The 20,908-nt window shown below is 30.4% G+C and overlaps 1 protein-coding gene across 1 annotated transcript in view; it reads right to left on the bottom strand.

The window, feature by feature from the left end:
• The window catches only part of LOC21405798 (protein ECERIFERUM 3), a 12,105-nt gene extending 2,394 nt beyond the window's left edge, over positions 1-9,711 (bottom strand). Inside the window, exons 1-8 of the mRNA XM_024169927.1 lie at positions 9,322-9,711; positions 8,949-9,169; positions 8,605-8,840; positions 8,043-8,262; positions 6,487-6,614; positions 5,901-6,160; positions 5,426-5,533; positions 1-166 (exon numbers count right to left, since the gene is read on the bottom strand). The exon at positions 1-166 is cut by the window's left edge and continues 1 nt beyond it. Of these exons, the coding sequence (XP_024025695.1) occupies positions 1-166; positions 5,426-5,533; positions 5,901-6,160; positions 6,487-6,614; positions 8,043-8,262; positions 8,605-8,840; positions 8,949-9,169; positions 9,322-9,375 (1,393 nt within the window). The 5' untranslated portion in view covers positions 9,376-9,711. The remainder of the gene's footprint in view (positions 167-5,425; positions 5,534-5,900; positions 6,161-6,486; positions 6,615-8,042; positions 8,263-8,604; positions 8,841-8,948; positions 9,170-9,321) is intronic.
• Positions 9,712-20,908: the final 11,197 nt, after the last annotated feature.

Below are 20,908 nucleotides of genomic sequence, written 5' to 3'. Positions count from 1 at the left end.
CTCTTCCGAGCTTAGAAGTTGCTCCAGTCAGAAACACTTCTGTGACATCCTTAGGAATCTCGTTCAGAATAACCGCAGCAGTTAAGGTGTTTCCATGAACAACTCTAACTTTGAGGTTTGGGTGCTTGTTCACAAAGAGGGTCCCACCACCGTTGAGAGATTCATTCTGCGAATATGATAATATTCAAGAAAAATCAACGCAAAAAAAAAAAAAAGAAAAAAAAAAGAAAGTTCTGGTATAATTAATAGGAGTCTTCATGTCGTGGTCCCTGTTTAGGGATAAACGTGCTATTTTTGGATAATAAATATTTAAAAAAAAAAGGATAATAAGAAAGTTAGATAAAAAGATGTAGTAGCATATGCATGCGATGAAAATGCATTATAAGAGGTGCAAGCACTCATGGAGCCAGAAATTCATGTCAGCAAGGACTAACAATTGAAGAAAAATTTTAATGGGGTTATAAGATTCAGTTTTAAAATTTTAGTCGCGATATGTGTGTATATTAATGTTAATATAATACAAGTATTATCTGCATACGATTTTTAAAGTAAACGAGATAATTCCCCTGAAAAAATAAAATAGGAAATTTAATGCAATTGGCAAATAATTAAAGTTGGTATAGGAGATGAATTTTAGGACCAATAATGGCAAAGTTACATGTGCGGAGTGGGGAAGAAAAAAACGTTGGCAATCCACTTCTATCAAATATAGTGTAGACATCAAAGCAGTTGTCTAATTAATGGTGGTGTTCTTTTCTCTTGCCATTTTTACGTTACAAAATTTCATTTTATCCAACGATCCAATCAGAAGACTAATTGGAACTAATGTATCAATCATCTTCATAGCATTATCCATTAGAAACGAATTTTCTAGCAATCATAACTTCAATGGTCTCAATTAGTGGGCACACCTCCATTTCTTATAACTAATTATATATATATAGATAGAGAGAGAGAGAGAGAGAGAGAGAGAGAGAGGAAATAGAAGCGTCATTTAAAATCATTAATAGGGATTGAAATATTGTTTTCCTTCTTATCGATTTTTATTGCTTGACAGATAATGTTCCATTATTTGTTTTAACAATGCAATCCATTCACTTGCCCTTTATTTTTTTTCACAGACAAAATTCAGAATGATCCCCACTTTCGTACTCGGTTGGGAAAAAAAAAAGGCCTAGTTTATTGTCACATTATGGACATTAAAATTAAAATTAATACCCAAAAGAAAACGAATTAAAACATTAATCGTCAGAATATGTTGTTTTTGGATCAGAAATGAGTGATTCTTCAAAGGTTCATATGAATTGAATGTGATACATGTGATCTGAACCCAAACCCAAAGTCCCCAACTTTTATGTTCCAATAGTCATGCATGGCTCAAAATGAGGGGGAAAAAAAAAAGGAAGCTAAAGCCAAAACAAGGGATCCATTAAGTGGGGACATTGTCTTTCATGGCGCTTCTGAGTCTATTTTCATGTCATTTTACAAGATGTTAGCAAAATGGTAAGTTAATGAAGTATGAATCCTTAAATGCCAAGTTCATGGCATGCATGGACTGAATAAAAGAGAAAAACCATAAGCTTTTAGTTACTTCTAAGGTTTTCGCATATAAAAAAAAAATTCAAAATTTTGAATTCTATTTATTGAGGGGCGCAGTTACAATTTTCTAATTCAGTAAAGGCACACTTAAAATATTTTAAAATTCTACCTAAAATAAAAAAAAAATTAAAATCTTAAAAACGACATGTGCCCACTAAGACGTAACTTCCTCCGTCATTGTTGATGTAAAGAGCTAGTTCACAAAGTACACGCTATACAATCTCAAAATAGAAAATGCGTGAAAATCAAGAACTGATAATTAAGAAAACCTAGGCTTAAATCCCTTTTGGGTCAAATTATATGAACAATGCTACAAGTACCCGTAAAAGTGAAATTTCGGACCGGACCGGCCTTAAATGAGAGAGAGACGACTTAGTCTAGCTTAAAAGCCCGACCAGACTCAAAATTTTATAAAATATATATTTTTTTAAAAAATCTTTAAAAATAAGACATATAGACCGAGTCGAGCTAGCCTGGATTAAATTTTTGGACACACAATGATAGACTCGGGTCGGGCCAAATTCTAAAGTTCCGTTCATTTCACCGATTAGAGTTGAAAATTTTAATTTTATTACAATAAAAAACTCTAAAAAATAATCATATTTAACTGGTACCAATAAGATTGAACACTAATACAATGTGAGTATTATAATATGAGCTGTATATATATGAGACTTTTTTGTTGTTGTTGCGGTGTTTAACACCTATGGGTTTCGAAGGTTTTTTCTCAAAATACAGACGTTAGCATTTAGCACTGTTTTTACACTGACGGGCAGGGAAGTGCCAAGGGCCCACAACATACGCCAGGAAATTATTGGGTGTTGGAAGGGTTTCATTGGTCACATGGTTGCTTCAGTGGCTATGACTAGTCAGTTCACTAAGTGGATAAAAAACGGCAAATAACACCACGAAAGGCCAAAATGCAAATATTACGTGACACAAACGTAACAAGGAAAACAGTACCACGACATCAGTACCAACTGTATCTAAATTTTCAGAGATGGCAGAAACTCTAAAATCCTTATCAAAGTTTAAAGGTCTGCAATATCATTTATTGAACATGTTCTGAAATTTAATTAACTGACCCCCAAACAGCACCAATCGGATTTCAATAGAATAAAAGAAAAATGGAGGCTCGTTTATTTTACTGATTTGAGTTTAAAATTTGAGTTTTATTACAGTAAAAAATTTTTAGAAACAGTCACATCTAATTTTTTTGTTACAGTAAAAAGCTCTCACACATCATCATATCTTAACTCAAATTAAAAATTCAAATTAAAGACGACTTAGTCTAGCTTAAAAGCCCGACCAGACTCAAAATTTTATAAAATATATATTTTTTTAAAAAATCTTTAAAAATAAGACATATAGACCGAGTCGAGCTAGCCTGGATTAAATTTTTGGACACACAATGATAGACTCGGGTCGGGCCAAACTCTAAAGTCCCGTTCATTTCACCGATTAGAGTTGAAAATTTCAATTTTATTACAATAAAAAACTCTAAAAAACAATCATATTTAACTGGTACCAATAAGATTGAACACTAATACAATGTGAGTATTATAATATGAGCTGTATATATATGAGACTTTTTTGTTGTTGTTGCGGTGTTTAACACCTATGGGTTTCGAAGGTTTTTTCTCAAAATACAGACGTTAGCATTTAGCACTGTTTTTACACTGACGGGCAGGGAAGTGCCAAGGGCCCACAACATACGCTAGGAAATTATTGGGTGTTGGAAGGGTTTCATTGGTCACATGGTTGCTTCAGTGGCAATGACTAGTCAGTTCACTAAGTGGATAAAAAACGGCAAATAACACCACGAAAGGCCAAAATGCAAATATTACGTGACACAAACGTAACAAGGAAAACAGTACCACGACATCAGTACCAACTGTATCTAAATTTTCAGAGATGGCAGAAACTCTAAAATCCTTGTCAAAGTTTAAAGGTCTGCAATATCATTTATTGAACATGTTCTGAAATTTAATTAACTGACCCCCAAACAGCACCAATCGGATTTCAATAGAATAAAAGAAAAATGGAGACTTGTTTATTTCACTGATTTGAGTTTAGAATTCGAGTTTTATTACAGTAAAAATTTTTTAAAAACAGTCACATCTAATTTTTTTGTTACAGTAAAAAGCTCTCATACAACATCACATCTTAACTCGAATTAAAAACTCAAATTAACGAACTGAACGGACCTTAAAATCCCATCTAGAGTGAGCCCCACCTCTTGTGGGCCCCACAGTGCGATCTACTTTTTTGAGAATCCCCGCCAGGATGTTTAGCAATGCACGAATAAATTGGCTTTTTTGCACTAGACCCCTTAAGCTTTTCGTTTTTGGTAGATTGGTCCATGAATTTAAATTCTTAGCAATTAATCCCTTGAATTTCAAAACCGTTGCATTAATGATCATCGTTGCACGTGAGCCTTCTCTTATGGGCATGTTTGGTCTTTATTTTCTAATTAGGAATAAACCAAAGAAAACAAAATAAAACATTAATGACAAAAGCCCACGAATCACGACGTCTTCTTTATCTTTATTTTGCAGTCTGATGAGATGTTTTTAGAGAGGGGGAAAAAGGTGCGGTGAAGTCGGGAGGTGGGGGGGCGACACTAGAGTTTGGCAAAGAAGTGGGTGCAACGACGGGGACGTCACGATTTGGAACGCATGCAAGCTGTTGCGACTCCGTGGTTTGGCTGAGGAGTGGGCATGATGGCAATGACGACGATGATGTTGAGATTTGCAGTGGGAGGAGGCCGCTGTGATAGTGAGATCTAACGTAATTGTGACACTAAGGAGACGTTTGGCTCATGGATCAGAATTATGAGATTAGAACTATTTTCGATTTACGTGTATTTTTTGTGAGAGAAAATAATGTAACGAACCATGAACCATGATTCGAATCAGGATACGAATCCCCTTACCAAACGTCCCCTAAAATTTTCTGAGTGGGTGTGACGACGGCGAGATCTTACAGCGAAGGTTCGGCGCGTCGAAGTTGAGATCTAGAGCTAGTGGTGCCCGTTATCGGTTCGTGTCCTCTCCAAAGTCATAGCACCTCCTGGCGTCGGCGTCGCAACCATCCCCACAAATCTAGCCAGCTCATCCCCTCCCAAAAAAAAGGGCAAAAAAAAAACCCCCTTTAACCTCCAAAATCTAGACCCGTATGCATTTTCCACATTTTGACCAAATATGGAAATTCATTAAATTTCCACAATTATATTGATTATTTGTTGTCAGAAAAGTAAGTTCATTTCCTCTATACAAATATACCAAAGGAGAACTAACAGGATGAAAAGAGAGTTAACTATTGTGGTGTGCACCTTAAAGCAAGGACTTATGTTAATGTCGCTAATGTTCACCACGGCAGCGCCACGATGGGTAACCATCTAACCCATCCGGCAACGGCAACCCAACATCCCACTCTAATGAGTTTTGTCTTTCCGGTCGATTAATTTTAGTTTTAAATTTTGCTCTTTTTTTTTGTTCTTAAAAGATTAAAAATATGTATTAAATGTTCAATATTGCCCTTGACAAGTGGTGCACGTGAAGGGCATGTTATTATTCCTTTAAATTTTTTTAACACGGTTTTCAATTGGACCGCCCGCCAATGCAATGATTTTAAAAGTCAAGGGGTTAATTGACAAGAATTAAAGTTCAGGGACCAATCTGTCAAATGCGAAATTTTCAGGGGGTCTCATGCAAAAAGACCGAATAAATTTGATGAAAAAGTGGCGGTACACTTAAAAGAAAGAAAAAAGTAATTATATCCGAATAGAGAATAAAAAAGAATTATGAAATAAACCGATACCAACCTTATTCAATGCAGCAAGGCTTATGACCTTAACCCCTAGCCTATCAGCTCTAAGGATGGCGTCCTCTATTTGCTTGTTGATGCCGGCAGTTGCAAATGGCAAGAAATACTGCAAAATAAATAAAAATAAAATAAAAACAAGATATTCTTTAATTAGTTTACCAGATAATATTGTTTAGAGGATAATGCTCGTATTAACAAAATTTCCTTGACATCTTTTGATTGAAGATACTCGTTTCATTTAATAAACGTGTTTACAAAGTATTTTAAGAGAGGTATCATAATTTTGTTAAAAATCCGAACATTTTTCTGATGGTAAGATTTTCATTAATTCAAAAGTAATTTAGCAATATATATATATATATATATATACATCGAGTGCAACTTAGTTGGGATGCGTTATAATATCTTGATACTAGTTGTTCTTTCTCTTATGTTCATAAAAACAGAGAGCAAAAAAAGGAAAAACGACACACCTGAAAGCCAAATCTAGGCACAACCCATGTCTGGTGCAACCTCTTTCTGAGGTTATAAAAGGAAACCACAAAAGCCTTAGACCAAACCCACATCGCTAGCATAATGAGAAAAGCCCCGGGCAAGATGGGCAACAAGAACATCCTCGTGGTGTACGGCAAAGATGCAAAAGATCGGAACACAAACAGAACATGCATAGAAGATGTGAGATCCACAACATGAGCTAGGAACACGAAATCCGGCACCTTGCAATTATTTTTACCTGCATATTTAACGTCGCGTTTTTACTCTATTAATTCTCGTTAGATTGTCAAGTGGTCGTTAGGCTCAGAACTTAGATTGTCAAGTGGTCGTTAGGCTCGGAACGCAAGTACACCACTCATTCTTTTTTTTCTTTTTTTTTTTCATTTATAAAGAAGTCCTTGTTTAGTGGAGGACATGAAATGTAATGTGTTTATGGTGGCTAGAAAAGTTAGAGCTTGTTCTGTATCTCAATTATGGATATTGCCTAAAATTTAGGTAATTTACTACAATGAAGATAACCATTAAATGCTTCGTTTAGTGAAATTGGCAAAATTTTAAGCGCACCTGCGTTTGCATTTATCTTCTCGTGTAACTCCCACGATCTAGAGTTCAATGTTTTACCCACTGCGTCAAAGAGAGGCATGAAGAGGCAGAAATTGGTTTCCAATTCGGTATGGTGTAAACTGTAATATCTGCAAAATACGGTACATATGACAACATAATTATATCCAAGTCAGTTTGTCCTTTTCCTTTACCGGAAAATTTAAAAAAAAAAAAAAAAAAAATCACACAAACACACACAAAAAACAAAAAACACTAAAGTCAGTTTGTCTATCAACAATTAGATTGGTCTTTTTGTTTTTGTTTTTGTTTTTTTAAGGGCAGAGTAGCACTAGATATACTAGTCCAAGTAAGGCATAAATTATCTATAATTAGATTCAACATTCAATCTTAAACTTTTGAAACAAAAAAAAAAAAAACTTAATTACTGAAAAAAAGCAACCACCTTAGTTAATTAATTAGACCACGTTGAAGTGTGAATCAAGTTTATATAAAAATACATGCACAGAAAAAAAAAAAAAAAAAAAAAAAAAAAAAAAAAAAAAAAAAAAAAAAACCACATTAGTTTTTTAGTTTTTTTTTTTTTTTTTTTTGATGAAAACCACCTAATTAGATAAATAGACCATGTCGAAATGTGAATCATGTTTATATCAAAATGCATGCACAGAAAATTAAAGTTTATCTGCTTAAAAAAAAAAACACCGCCTTAATTAATTATTAGACCCCGTTGAAATGATGATGGTGTTCATAAAAATATATACACAGAATTAAACTTTACTTGCTGGGAAAAAAAAAAAGAAGCAACCACCTTAGTTAATGAGGCCACGTTGAAATGTGAAACATGTTTATATAAAAATACATGCACAGAAAATTAAACTCTACCTGCTTAAAGAAAAAAAAAAAAAAAAAAAAAAAAAAAAAACGACCACCACCTTAGTTAATTATTAGACCACGTTGAAGTGTGAATCATCTTCATATAAATACATACAAAGAAAATCGAACTTTTTACTTGATGAAAAAGAACAAGCAACCACCTTAGTTAATTAATTAGATCACGTTGAAGGGTGAATCATGTTTATACAAAATACACACAAAATTAAACTTTAATTGCTGAAAAAATTAAAGGTTGGAGTACTTGTGCTAGGACATGATATCATGATAACTTCCATATATATATATATATATAATACATATACATATATATAAATAATATTATGATGGTTTATAAGAATATAAGCATCGCCCAACTGCCCTTATTATCATTCAAAGAACCACTAATCAAGATAACCATATGCGTAAAGACTCACAAAAGCCATTCTCAATATAGGTAACTTTCAACCTAATTCCGTTTTTTTTTTTAAGGCAGGTTTCAAGTTAGATAATTAAAAACAAACCTGAATTAAGGTACATTTCACAAAACACAAAAAAAAAAACTTCACTTTCTTAAGCAATTAAAATCGGTTTAACCATTCCATAAATTTCGCTAATAAAAAACTTGATGTATGCAATATATTATTTTTAGAATTTAACGTGCCGTGTTGGTAGAAAACATTACTTACGTTGGAGTGTAAAGAAGATATCTGAGGAATGGAATTGCCTCGAAAAGCTTATGTGGAACAACTTCAACATTGCTATGCCCCAAACATCTCAAGAAATCAAAAATTGAAACGTAACCATATATCAACCCGATTGATCCATATCCCAGCAGAGAAGCGCCAATAATTGGTATCCCAATGATAAGACTTAAAAATAGATGCTCCAAGAATGTCGCATTCCCAGCTGCAATAAATAAACAAATAATAAATAAACAACAAACATTCTTCAATAATAATAATAATAATAATAATAACTACTATTATTATTATTATTATTATTATTATAAGCTGCATAGAATTAAAAAAAAAAAAAAAACAGAGAGAGAGAAATTCCAATTTTGCACATTCGATGCTAAATTTTAGTACATTCCCAAATGGTTACTTGATGGTAGGAGAAAATTTAAGTATTGTAGTGGAATGAAAAACGAACCTTAGTTAAGGGTATGAGTGAAATGAATGAATGAATTAATTTTAATATTAATTAAAGTAATTAATTTTTCTTTTTAAAGAATTATTGTGATTTCACCTGTAAAAGGCTGAGGGACTGGAGAAGAATGGTGGAGAGAATGGTAATTGATGAAAAGATGGTCGTTTCTGTGGAAAAATCTGTGAACCCAATAATATAAAGGCTCTGAAACTCCAACATGTAGAATCACAACAGCGATGAGGCCCTTTAGATTCCAGAGCGGAAGATTTTGAAGAGATGGGAAGATGTAGCACCCAGTAAAGGCAAACAGAGCTTGAAGAATTAAGAAATTGTCCCTGCATAAGTTTAAAAGAAATTAAAATTTCAAAAAATTCCCAAAATCAAAATAATAATAATAATAATAATAATAAATCCAATTCATAAAAAATGTGGATTTTTTTTACCAGTTCCATTCTTTGTCAATTTGTTTGAAATCAACTCCTTGTTGAATGACCCTCCTATTTCTTGTTAGGAAAAGCATGTTAGTGTAAGAGGTCCATAGCTGATAAAGGAAACACCTAAACAGATATAGCAGACAAATATGGAGACACCAGCTTTCTTTCTGGGTTTTCTCATCAATTATTGAATGTATACACTTTGCAAACAGAGGTCCAAGCACCAGATACTGCAGATATGTTTAAAAAATAAATTAAAAATAAATTAAAAAAAAAACCCAGATATAATCAGTTCAAGCAAAAGACTATAAACAGAGGAAAAACACAAAAGCAACAAAGAACAATTCATTTCCAAAAAATTGGTAAAAGTTGGGGTTGGTACCTTGTAGATTCCAAAATTCTCCCAAGGCCAAGATGACAAAATGGGAGCAGCCATTTTTCCCCCCTCAAAGACAAAGGCAACAAAATATCCTTGTAGTACCTTTTTTTTCTTTAATACTAATCTTACACCTTTTCTCTTTTTTTTCCCCCTCTTTTTTTTGTATTTGTATGTATCCCCAACTCCTCTAAGATTTCCCTACCCAGAAAACCTGTGTAACGAAATAAAATAGCAAAGTTGAGTTTTCCCAGATGGCCAAAAAGTGAGAGAAGAAAGAGCACGTCCTACATAGAAGGAGCTTCCAAGAGAGAGAGAGAGAGAGAGAGAGAGAGAGAGAGAGAGGGGAGATATTTGAGTGCGTGTTTTTTGAAAGAATTGGATAAATGACATCCCCACGTAAAGAGTTTAGGCATCTACCGCTTAAATAGATCACAGATTTCATCACTCCAGTGTTTCAGCTAATGCAGTTAAAGCTCTTAATTAAAAACTTGTCTTGTAACAATTTCTCTCTAGCCTTTATTATCGTTATTATTTATTAGTATTATAGTTGTTGTCCTTTTCTTTTTTTTTTTTTGACCTTTCATTAGCAAATATAGAAGAATTAATAATGCGTGTCTAAAGACTCAAGTTGGACGGTCGATGGCTCATTATTTATTTTTTATTTATTTTTGGTTTTTTTTGGACGGTTTGAAATTAAGGAAATTTTTTAGTACGCATAGCGTACCAATAAATCAGAGTCGTGTTTGGAATTAATTTCGTTTTTATTTTTCACATTTTTTTTAAAAAATAAAAACGTTTTTAAAACGGCGTTTGGCGACAAAAAAAAAAGATTTTTTAGTTGAGTGTAAAATGAGAGTGAAATGAAAAATGACTTTTAGTCATTTTTCATTTTTTGTTTTCGTTTCTCTTCTCTCGAGCGGAGAGAGAGAGAAAAAGGGATATTAATGAGTTTTTTTACACTGAAAATAATCTTTTAATAAAACTACCAAACGCATTTTCAGAAATGATTTCTGTCTGAGATTGAAAACGTTTTCATTTTCATATTTTCATACAAAAAATAAAATTATTTTAGAATGAGTTTCAAACCGTTCTAAATTTTTTTAATCGTTAAATCTGTATATTTTTTTTAACTTTCGTGTAATTTTATATAAATTTAATAAATAAAAAACTTAACTTACTCATACGTTAACACACCGGATGTCTCAGTTAATCAAAGACATAAAGGCGTGTAAGTGTGTAAGAGTACCTGTTTTTGCCACCAAAACGGCATCTTTCCACAGCTGGATGGAAGCAGCGATGGGCGCCAAAGTCCACCATCCCCGCCCAACATTAATGGCTCTTATGGTTGGGGAGTTGGGAAGAAGGAAGCTCCTTTACGTACTTTTGGCCTTTGGTGAGGTCGGTTTGGTTTCGTGATTCCCCATAATCCGTTTAGTATTTATCCTTTCTTTGCTCGTGTCACTATGCATCCATGATTTTTCCTTTTTTTTTCCTTTTAAATATAAATATGACGTTTTCCATTTTTAAGAAAAAGAAAATAGATACGAAAATCTCCTTTGATTTCCCCTTACACTTTAAAGAATAATTGCACATATTTCCTACGTTTAAAAATAATGTTAAAATTATCCTTGCGTTTTACAAATTGTTTATCCTTGTGTAATAATATTAGTTATTTGTAGTCTATTATTGCTTAAAGCTACAAGTTTGGGCCGGCCTTAATTAATTAGCTTGAAATTTGTTACTGTTAGCCCGGTCTCGGCCTAAACTTCCGAGTCAGATTGGGCCGAGATTTCAGCCTCAAAAACTTATTGGGTAATCTTGATAAATATCTTTTGAAAGTGTATGGATTATGATTTTTATTATTTATTCTTAATTCATAACCTTTTTAGTCAAATAATTACACTAACAAAAGGGTATTTATCAAGAGTAAGAGGTAAAAGTCTAGACTCATACACTCTCAAAGGTAAATTCTCTATTTTTTTAAACTTATTCGGACCGGCTCGACTTTGGCCTGCCCTGCTCTTTTGGTTTTTGCAAGTGAATATTTATAACTTTTTAATTTGATTTTTTAGGGTTTTTTTTATATGAGATATGCTGAGTTTTTATATTTCAAGTCTTCTTTTAGTTTAGTCAGATTAAACAAGGAATATACAACTTTACTTTTGAATGTGATATATTTGAGTCTTTTAATTTTTGGGTTATTTGAAATATGCGAATTTGGTTGTTTAAATTGTGTAATTGGTCATGAATTTAATTGTTGAGGTTATGAATTTTGTTGGGTAGTATTGGATTTGTTACATTTATGTAATTGGTTATTTCAATTTTAATAAATTTGATTTTTCATTTTCTGTTTTTTGTAAAATGTACATGTAAAATTAGCCATTTAGATCTTGTAATTTCACTAAAGTGGTTGTTTAAATTGTGTAATTGGTTGTGAATTTAATTGTTGAGAGTATGAAATTGGGTGATATGAGGTTTGTTATATTTGTGTAATTGATTGTTTTATAAATTATCATAAAATCCAGTTTTTTAGTTTAGATTTAGCAGAAAAAATGTTATAATATATTTGAAATTGGTTAATGAGATTTGTATATATGTCATTTAGGACAAGCCATGGATAGAATGAGCAAAGAATATGATAAAGGGGTCGAATAATGTGTCTTTTTCGAAGGCTAATAATAATGCCCACAAGAATGTGATTCGGTGTACTTCTTGTGTAGATTATAGGAATGCTACAAAACAATCGATTGATGAAGTTGGATTTCATTTATTTCGGCATGGGATGAATCATACTTGTGAAGCATGTATATAGTATGGTGAAGATGTTCCTAGTTTAAAATTGGAGATAGGAGAAAATGGACCTATCATTGAAGAAGATAGATAATATTGTCGTTCGGTGTTATTTGAGATGTTAGATATATTATGTGAACACGCTTGTATACATAGGATGTCAGGATAAGTTTACAAAATTTTTTGCTTTGGTTATATTATTCTACTTCAAGGCGTCGGATGATCGAATAATTCTACTTCAAATCTCTTTTCGAATTTCCAAGAGGGATTCTATTGGAGGATAATATACTATCGGCTAGTATTACAATTAATGCTAAGAAGACTTTGAGAAATGAGGTACAAAATAATACACGTGCATTCAAATAATTGTGTACTTTTTTTGTTTTGTTTTATAAACTGAGGAGAATAGACAACTAAGTTCGTCGAGCCATTCTAATTTCTTACTTTGTTTAGTGGATGTTTAGTTTATAAATTTAAAATCATAATTCAGAATTATTTTCAGTTTACGTGTATTTTTTTGTGAGAGAAAACACTATAACGAATCACGATCCATGATTCAAATCATGGTACGAATTTACCAACTAAACGTAAGATTAGAGACTGGCTGTTCCAGTTTATGTTTATTCCTCCCTATGATCCGGACCAAACGGCTACTTAGTTTAAAGCATGTAAAATATAATTATTTTGTCGCAAAGCCCTATAACGAAAGCAACCGGACAAATTTTTGGAGCAAAAGGTTGAAGTATTGACGAATTTGTTACATGAGCTCTTCTTAAAATACTATTGTTTTTTTTTCTCATAAACTTATATTATCATTTTATTATCCTTTTAACCATTTACGTTTTCCTTAAGCTAATATTATCCTTTTTAGTTTTTAAATTTATAGTATAGTTCATGTTGAAATACTTTGTTTCAAATATATTTTAGTTAAATACTTTTAACAAATTTATAGATATTATTTTATTAGATGGGGTTTTTATAAGTGCACTTTCTAAATTTTCTCCACTTCAATTATTTTTCTCATTGGATTTTTACTTACAAAATTTTTTTCCTTTTCATATATATTCACTAATAATTACTATATATACTATTTAAATTTCTAATATTTTTAAATTTGTCTATACATGTAATTTTTACTAAAATACACTTTTTAATTAGAACATACATTTTGTCATAGTTACTACTTTTAAAAATTCATACTTTTAAATGTGCCTCTTTAAAATAATCTTTTTTATATCATATATCAAAATAATTTTTTTCTCAAGTATATTGCCTACATGAAATATAAACATTATTTCTTGTAGTCTTTTAAAATATCATTTTTTTTTCAAATGTGGCTGTTCCCGTTCACTTCGCTGATTCGAGTTTGTAATTCGAGTTAAGATGTGATTTTGTGTGAGAGCTTTTTACTATAGCAAAAAAGTTAAATGTGACTGTTTCTGAGAGTTTTTTACTGTAGCAAAACTCAAATTCTAAACTCGAATCGGCGAAATGAACATGACTTATCTTATTTAACGTGAAAATGAGCTAAATCGTACATGTATTAAACCAATTCAACAAATTATTTACAAATTTTGTCTACTTATTTATCGTGTAGTGCTTTTCTTCCGTTGAGATCATTATGAGAGAGGGCTTGTGTCGGGGTTTGTTTCGACACTGTTTTGTCAGGTTTTTTTTTTTTTTTTTTTTTTTTTTTTTTTGGGTACTATTTCATCTTCTGCTTTGTCGTCTACTTCTTTCCCATGTAATCTTGTATTTTCAAATGTATTTTAATAATACATTTTTAAAATTTATGCCCATTGAAATACTTTTCTTAAACATATCTTCACTTAAATATCTTTTTCTTGAATCTAAAACTTTATTTTATACACATTGTAGTTTTTATAAATACCTTTCATTTTCTAATATTTTCACTAAAATAATTCATAAAAAATGTGGACCTACTTCATTTTCTTTTCACTTTTTATATGTATTCTCTTATTAGTTTCCTATTTAATTTCTTTTGAAAAAAAGTTATTTTTGTTCTTTAATTAAGTACGCTTATTTATCTATAAATATATGATATTCTACTGAAACATATGTATTGAATAAAACATGTATTTTGATATATCTGCTTTCTATTGAAATTGAATATTTTTAATTATGTCCCAATTTTTCTATAATATTCATTATTGAAATAAATTTTCTCTGTCTCACGCCTAAATATAATTCTAAGTGGTAGTATAATACAATTTTCAAATTTGACTCTTATAAATACTCTTTTTTTAAGGAGGCCCTTATAAATACTTATTATCTTTCTTAACGTCTTTCCCGTAGCCCACTCAAATTCTATTTTCTCATATGAACTGCTAAGTAATTTTCAATCAAATTTTCCTTTGTAAATAAAATCTTATATAATAACTACAAAATTTACTACTGTCAATATTATTTTGGAAATTTAGAATTTCAGTTTTTTTATTTTTTTGTTGCTTAATTTTAATTACTTTAAATTTTCTAGAATTTTTTTTGGTTGATTCTTAGTAAATTAATGTTTGAAACAATACTTATACATATTACCAAGAGTAGTGTCCGTTTAAAATACATGATCAAAGGGTTATTTCTGTATGACTTTTATAATATGGAGATACTTTCTTTTGGTTTTATAATAATATGGATAAACATAGGATTTTAAAAGAATATAGGGGTGTTTGCAGCATATTTCCTAAAAGAACATATTTTTTTTTCTACTCAATGTACGATTATATCGAAGTTATTTTATTTTTTTCAAAGCTTTTCCACTATTTATTTACAAATTTTCCGTCATACTTTATTTCTCACACTTATGTTCATCAAAATTTACCAAGAACTTTGCTTTCCTGAGGATTTATGTTCTTAAATAATATATGATTTGGAGCATAGACCAATTTGTGTATTCATTACATTTAAAAATATATATATTAGCAAGAAGTACAATTTTTGAAAAACTTTGTGATGATTAACTAATTTTGAGCGACAATACGTTGCATGTTTTATTTTTACAATTTAATTTATAGTTACACATAGGATTTTAAAAAGAATATAGGGGATTTTTTTTTTTTTGATAAACTGAGGAGAATAGACAACTGGTATATAGGTTCGTAGAGACATCCCAACTAAGTTGGCACCCCTCTTAATACCTATCCTCTACCGAGTCCATCACTCTAATTTAATAAGGAAGAAAAAGGAATTACAAATGAAGAAAGTAAATGTGACAAAATATTCAGAATGCAGAAAATTGAACACAACCTAAAAAGGGCCAAACAAGAACAAAAAAAATAGCCGGAAGCTCATCTCAAGATATAGGGGATGTTTGCAGAATATATCCTAAAAAATATATATTTTTTCTATTCAATACATGTTTACATCAAAGTTATTTTATTTTTTTCAAAGTTTTTCTACTATTTATTTACAAATTTTTGGTCATACTTTATTTCTCACACTTATGTTCATCAAATTTTACCACGAACTTTGCTTTCCAAAGGATTTATGTTCTTCAATAATTAATGATTTGGAGCATAGACCAATTTGTTTATTAATTACATTAAAAAAAAATAATATTAGCAAGAAGTAATATTTTTGAAAATCTTTGTGATGATTAATTAATTTTGAGCAACAATAGCTAACAGACGTTTCATGTTTTATTTTTACAATTTAATTTATAGTTAATCAATGACATTGTTGTACCAGCCTCTTAATACAATGATTAAAAAAAAAAAAAAAGGAACTAAACTCTTTCAAAATTTGAGATCCAAGTTACAAATAAATTTAACAAATTTATAAATAGACACGTGTGACATACGTATCCACAACTAGTTTCTTTATGATAAGGCACTAATTGTAGCAGTATGAAGATATTTAAGTATGAGAAAAGGTTATAAGGATTTTGAGGCGTTTTCAATAGAATGCAATGCATGTCCAATCAAGAGTTATCAAATTATGAAGTCATTTTTAAAAACATTTTTCTTTCTTATATATGGAGGCCTAGTATACATCCTATTGAGCACGACCAGTAGGGAGTTCGATGAGTAACCCTAATCGACGGCACTCAAGGTCTAGCTAATATCATTAACTTTTGTTCTTTATCTTGTTCTCTCTTTAAGTCAGAGATTGGTACGACACTTCTTAAAATTAACTTTAATTGTCATTAGTGATCTCTTTGTAGTAAGCGTGAGTATATAGATCATCATTGCATAACACATCGAAATAAGAAATCATAGTAAGGGCAATTTCATCAAATCATATGAAACAATAATCATTACAAACGTGCAACTCAAGCGCGTAGAATCAATCTATCGTTCATGACATTATGCATAACATATCAAAACATTGGTTTTATGTTGTAGGTAAGGTTTGTATTTATTTGTTATGCATGCAATCATTCCTTAAGAACTGGCATTGCGTACTAAATTGAGACTTGTTCTGATTAATAGCACTCCAACAATTAGAGTAAGTCCTAATTAAGGTGGAATCACAATTTTGGGTTATTTAGCTTTACAAGATTAAATACTAATTTGGGTTTAGTTTATGGATATATAAGCCATTGTTTGCTGTACTAATTGTTATTGTAACCTTAATTTACTCGTATCTTTCTTGGTCACTAAGGCAACCTTAATGGGTTAACCGGTATACACTAGGTCACTTGTCTGCAACGTGGCTTTTATTAGATTCTGTTTGCTTACAAAATTCACTATCCTAAGTATGCCCTTTGTAGCGTTGTTTATTATCATTAAAATTAGGGAATAACTGGTTCCGTAGTTACTTATTATTTATTGTTGAGTATTATCATCCGATCTAACTATTTTTTTCACCCGAAGCACCTATTTTTAGTGAAAATGCTAGATATGATTAAAATTAAAATAGTTAATTCTTTTGCCCATTAATCTTACTAGTGATTGTGATTTGTGGTAATTTATAAATTATAGAATATAAACTTTCACTTAAAAACATGATATCCTACCTCTGGTGCGCCTTTAGCATTGTTCCAATAAAATTTATTTGTAATTTTGACTTATCATTGGTCTAAGCGTTAGTTTCGTTGTTTAATATTTCGCATTACTCTTTTTTAGCAAAACATGCTAAGTATGATGAAAATTAGAGAGTTTCCTGATCATTTCTCGAATTAATTGTTATTTGTGGTACTCCTTGCATCATGTTTATCTTAGGCGCACAACACATAAATGCATGAACTTTTATGCAACTGATAATTTTGGATTGGCTGTTTTTTTTTTTCAGCTCAACTTCTCGAATTTAACAATTTAGTCCTTATTATTATTTTTTCCTGACAATTGAACCTTCAAGTTAAAAAGCATTTTTCAACATATTGGTTCGGTTATATTGATGTCAAAGTGATATGATGTGTTCAAACAGAATCAGTCGTAATAAATAACTCTTAATTTTCAATGATCAATGCCCCCAATAGACGCTCCAAAGGTGAAAAACGATCTATTATCCTCAATAGATACTCGCGTGTGCTTTACCTGATTAGTATCGTCCAAAAAGAAAAACATACGTCGCTTTTTATTGGGCCTTAATTACAAATATTTTTAAGTTGAATGAGACAGTTGCCAAGAAAAAAAAAGAATTGAAATAAAATTACTAAATGAAAAAAGTTGAGGGGATGACCACGTAAAAAACTCCGTCTTGCTTTAACCGTTTAGTTAAATCAATTTGACTTTGTTTCTATGGGGTCTCGCTTTATTAACTTAGATTGTGATGTCTCTGCTTGTCAGGTTCCAAATTAGTTAGCAGATTATAGTCATGTGCACATATTTTGTACGTCTAAACTCAAAGTGAAAAGAAAATGAAATGGTGACACAAATAACATGTTTAGTCAATCAAGTCAATCATTTTATTTGGTTAAGGGCTTTTAATTTGTTTAGACAGGTGAGCATTGCAATATATCTTTTATGATAGAAGAAACATAGAAACGATGGAGTTTGGTATTAGTTAAGATTGCATAAAAGATACGTATTTCGTCAGCAGGCCAATTTAATTGACGAGAAGAAAGTACTAGAATTGCAGGAATTAGGTATCAGTTATTATGAATTCATATATTAAAGAATTTGTACCCATCACCAGACTTAACAAGTTCTTACCTATTTTCAGGCCAAATTAAAGGTTCTGACATATTAAGAGCAAAACTACAGTATAATCATTTTTTTATAAAAAATTTAAAAGTCCTGTTCACTTCGTTGATTCAAGTTTAAAATTTAAATTTTGCTACAGTAAAAAGCTATCAGAAACAGTCACATCTAATTTTTTTTTGCTACAGTAAAAAGCTCTCACATAACATCACATCTCAACTCGAATTAAAAATTCGAATTAGCGAACCGAACGGCCTGAATTTCGTTGAAAGCACGTGCACGTGTATTTAAAGTGCATTCAACGTGTTACATTTTTTTAATACAGAGATTTAACTTATTATTTCTTAAAGGTTTAGATTAGTAAAAATAAAAAAATCATAAAAAAGATAAATCATAAAATTTTCTTAAAAAAACAAGAAAAAAAAATGATTTCATGTGTATGTCAAAAAGAAAGAGAAGCCTTCTTATAGTGACACATGCGTGTCAAAAAGAGGAAAAAAAAAACTTTTGGCTTTTTTATGTATGTAAAGATATACATCCCGAATTTTAGTCGTGAGATGATGATTTTAAAATGATTTTAACTAAAGAAAGTTGAGAATTTTTGTCAACTTGTATAAAACAGTTTCATTTTCAACAATACATATACATATAGTTTCGGCCTAAATCCTATGGTTGAAATTTGGGATATATGTAAATACAATCGAAAAAACCGATTTTCAACTATTGAGGATGAGGAAAAACCTAGTGGAGCGGTTGTTATGCTATTAGCTATCCCCAAACAAAATCTAAATCAAACATTTCCATGGTTGGACCGATTTTTAACTCTCATCTAAAAGAAAATTCCTAGAAGGCATTACGTGCATTAAACACCACTATTAATATAGACATGTACCTTTTATTAGGGGTCCAATTTCTATTAATACGTGATGCTCAATAGCATTGTTTCATCTTAATAGTTAGGAAATAAAAAAAGATGTCAGTCCTCAAAGTTTGTGTCGGTGAGGATGGGCCTGGTTATATGACTATCTTCACCAACGTTCGACTCTGACATTTTTCTTTTTCCTTGTTCTGAAAAGAAGGTGATAGCTAGCTAGGTTGCTAACTTGCTATCTATACCTATTAAAGTTGGATTATTTACTATTTTATATCTTGAATTTTACGTTTATTATAGGGCCCGTTTAGTTGGCTGATTCGAGTTTTTAATTTGAGTTGAGATATGATTTTATATGAGAGTTTTTTACTGTAGTAAAAAAGTTAGATGTGATTGTTTGTAAGAGCTTTTTACTGTAACAAAACTCGAATTCTAAACTCGAATCAGCGAAATGAACGGGAATGTATAGTGTGTTTTTTAGGGTCTGTTCATTTCGCTGATTCGAATTTAGAATTTGAATTTTATTACAGTAAAAAATTCTCACAAACAATCATATCTAATTTTTTTGTTACAGTAAAAGCTTTTAAATAAAATCACGTATTAACATCCTACCTTTAAATTTCATTTGTATTTAAATGTATACATTTTTTTTTTCAAATACGAATTTGGACCACTTAAATGACTAGATTTCGTCAACCCCAATAAATGCAAGAAGAAGTCCACGTTTGCGGTTTTGGAGATTTATGGTTAATAATTATTGAATCCAACGTACCTGGTTTGTCCGCCATGGTCGATGTTTCTGGACCTTCCTCTCAAGGACTTCGTGGTAGTTATCTCATGTTTGCAATTTTGGAGATTTCATTTACTTTTTTTTTTCCTCCTAACAAAGGGAATTTGATTTTTGAGAATTCTATTTTCTAGCAAGCGGTTTGATAAGCTAGTTGCTATAATCATGTTTCATTTCGAACGAGTTATATTTAACTCACTCAATTTATTCTATAAGTGTGGAAAGGAAAAATGAATAATTAAAGGGCGTTTGGTAATGTTTTTAAAATAATTTAATTTTCAATGTAAAAGTAAAAATGAGATTATTTTAAAAATTATATTGAAACTGATTTTAAAATTACGTTTGGTTAGTTTTTAAGAAATTATTTTGAGTATAATGCAAAAGTGAAATCATGTTTTGTTATACTTAAAATTTTGTTTTAAGTACATGTAATTAATAATGCTAAACTAATACATTAAGAATTAATAATTGATATTCATTAGGAAATGAAAATTAATAAAATAATAATGCATATATATTCATTAATGAGTATATTAGTGAGAATTATATATATAATAAATTAATATGCTAAATAATTAAAAGGTAGTAAAATAAGATCAATTATAAGTAATTTTTATGTTAGTAATGTATTCATAATTATTAGTTTATTAGTAACTAATTAGTGTATTAGTAAAAAAGAATTAGTATATTAATAATTTATCAGTATCCTATTTAATAATTAAATAATTAATTTTAATTAAATAATTAAATAATAATTTAATTAACTACTAATATTTATTTAATAATTTATTATTTGATATATTACATGATCAATTTTCTTTAATTATTCTTTACATAATAATTAATTACTAATTATCAATTTTAATTATTGTTAATTAGTATATTGTACAATTAATAATTAATTAGTAATTACTATTTATTTATTATTTATCAACTATTTACTAATTAACAGATTATAATTAATATATTATATGACTCATATATTAATTATCAATTATATATTTAATAACGTATCATTAATTATTCCTATAACAAATTTTT

The sequence above is a fragment of the Morus notabilis genome, unplaced genomic scaffold, assembly GCF_000414095.1.
Source record: "Morus notabilis unplaced genomic scaffold, ASM41409v2 Scaffold277, whole genome shotgun sequence".
NCBI lineage: Eukaryota > Viridiplantae > Streptophyta > Magnoliopsida > Rosales > Moraceae > Morus > Morus notabilis.
The sequence above is the reverse complement of the archived record's forward strand: the minus strand, read 5'-3'. Positions and strand labels throughout refer to the sequence as shown.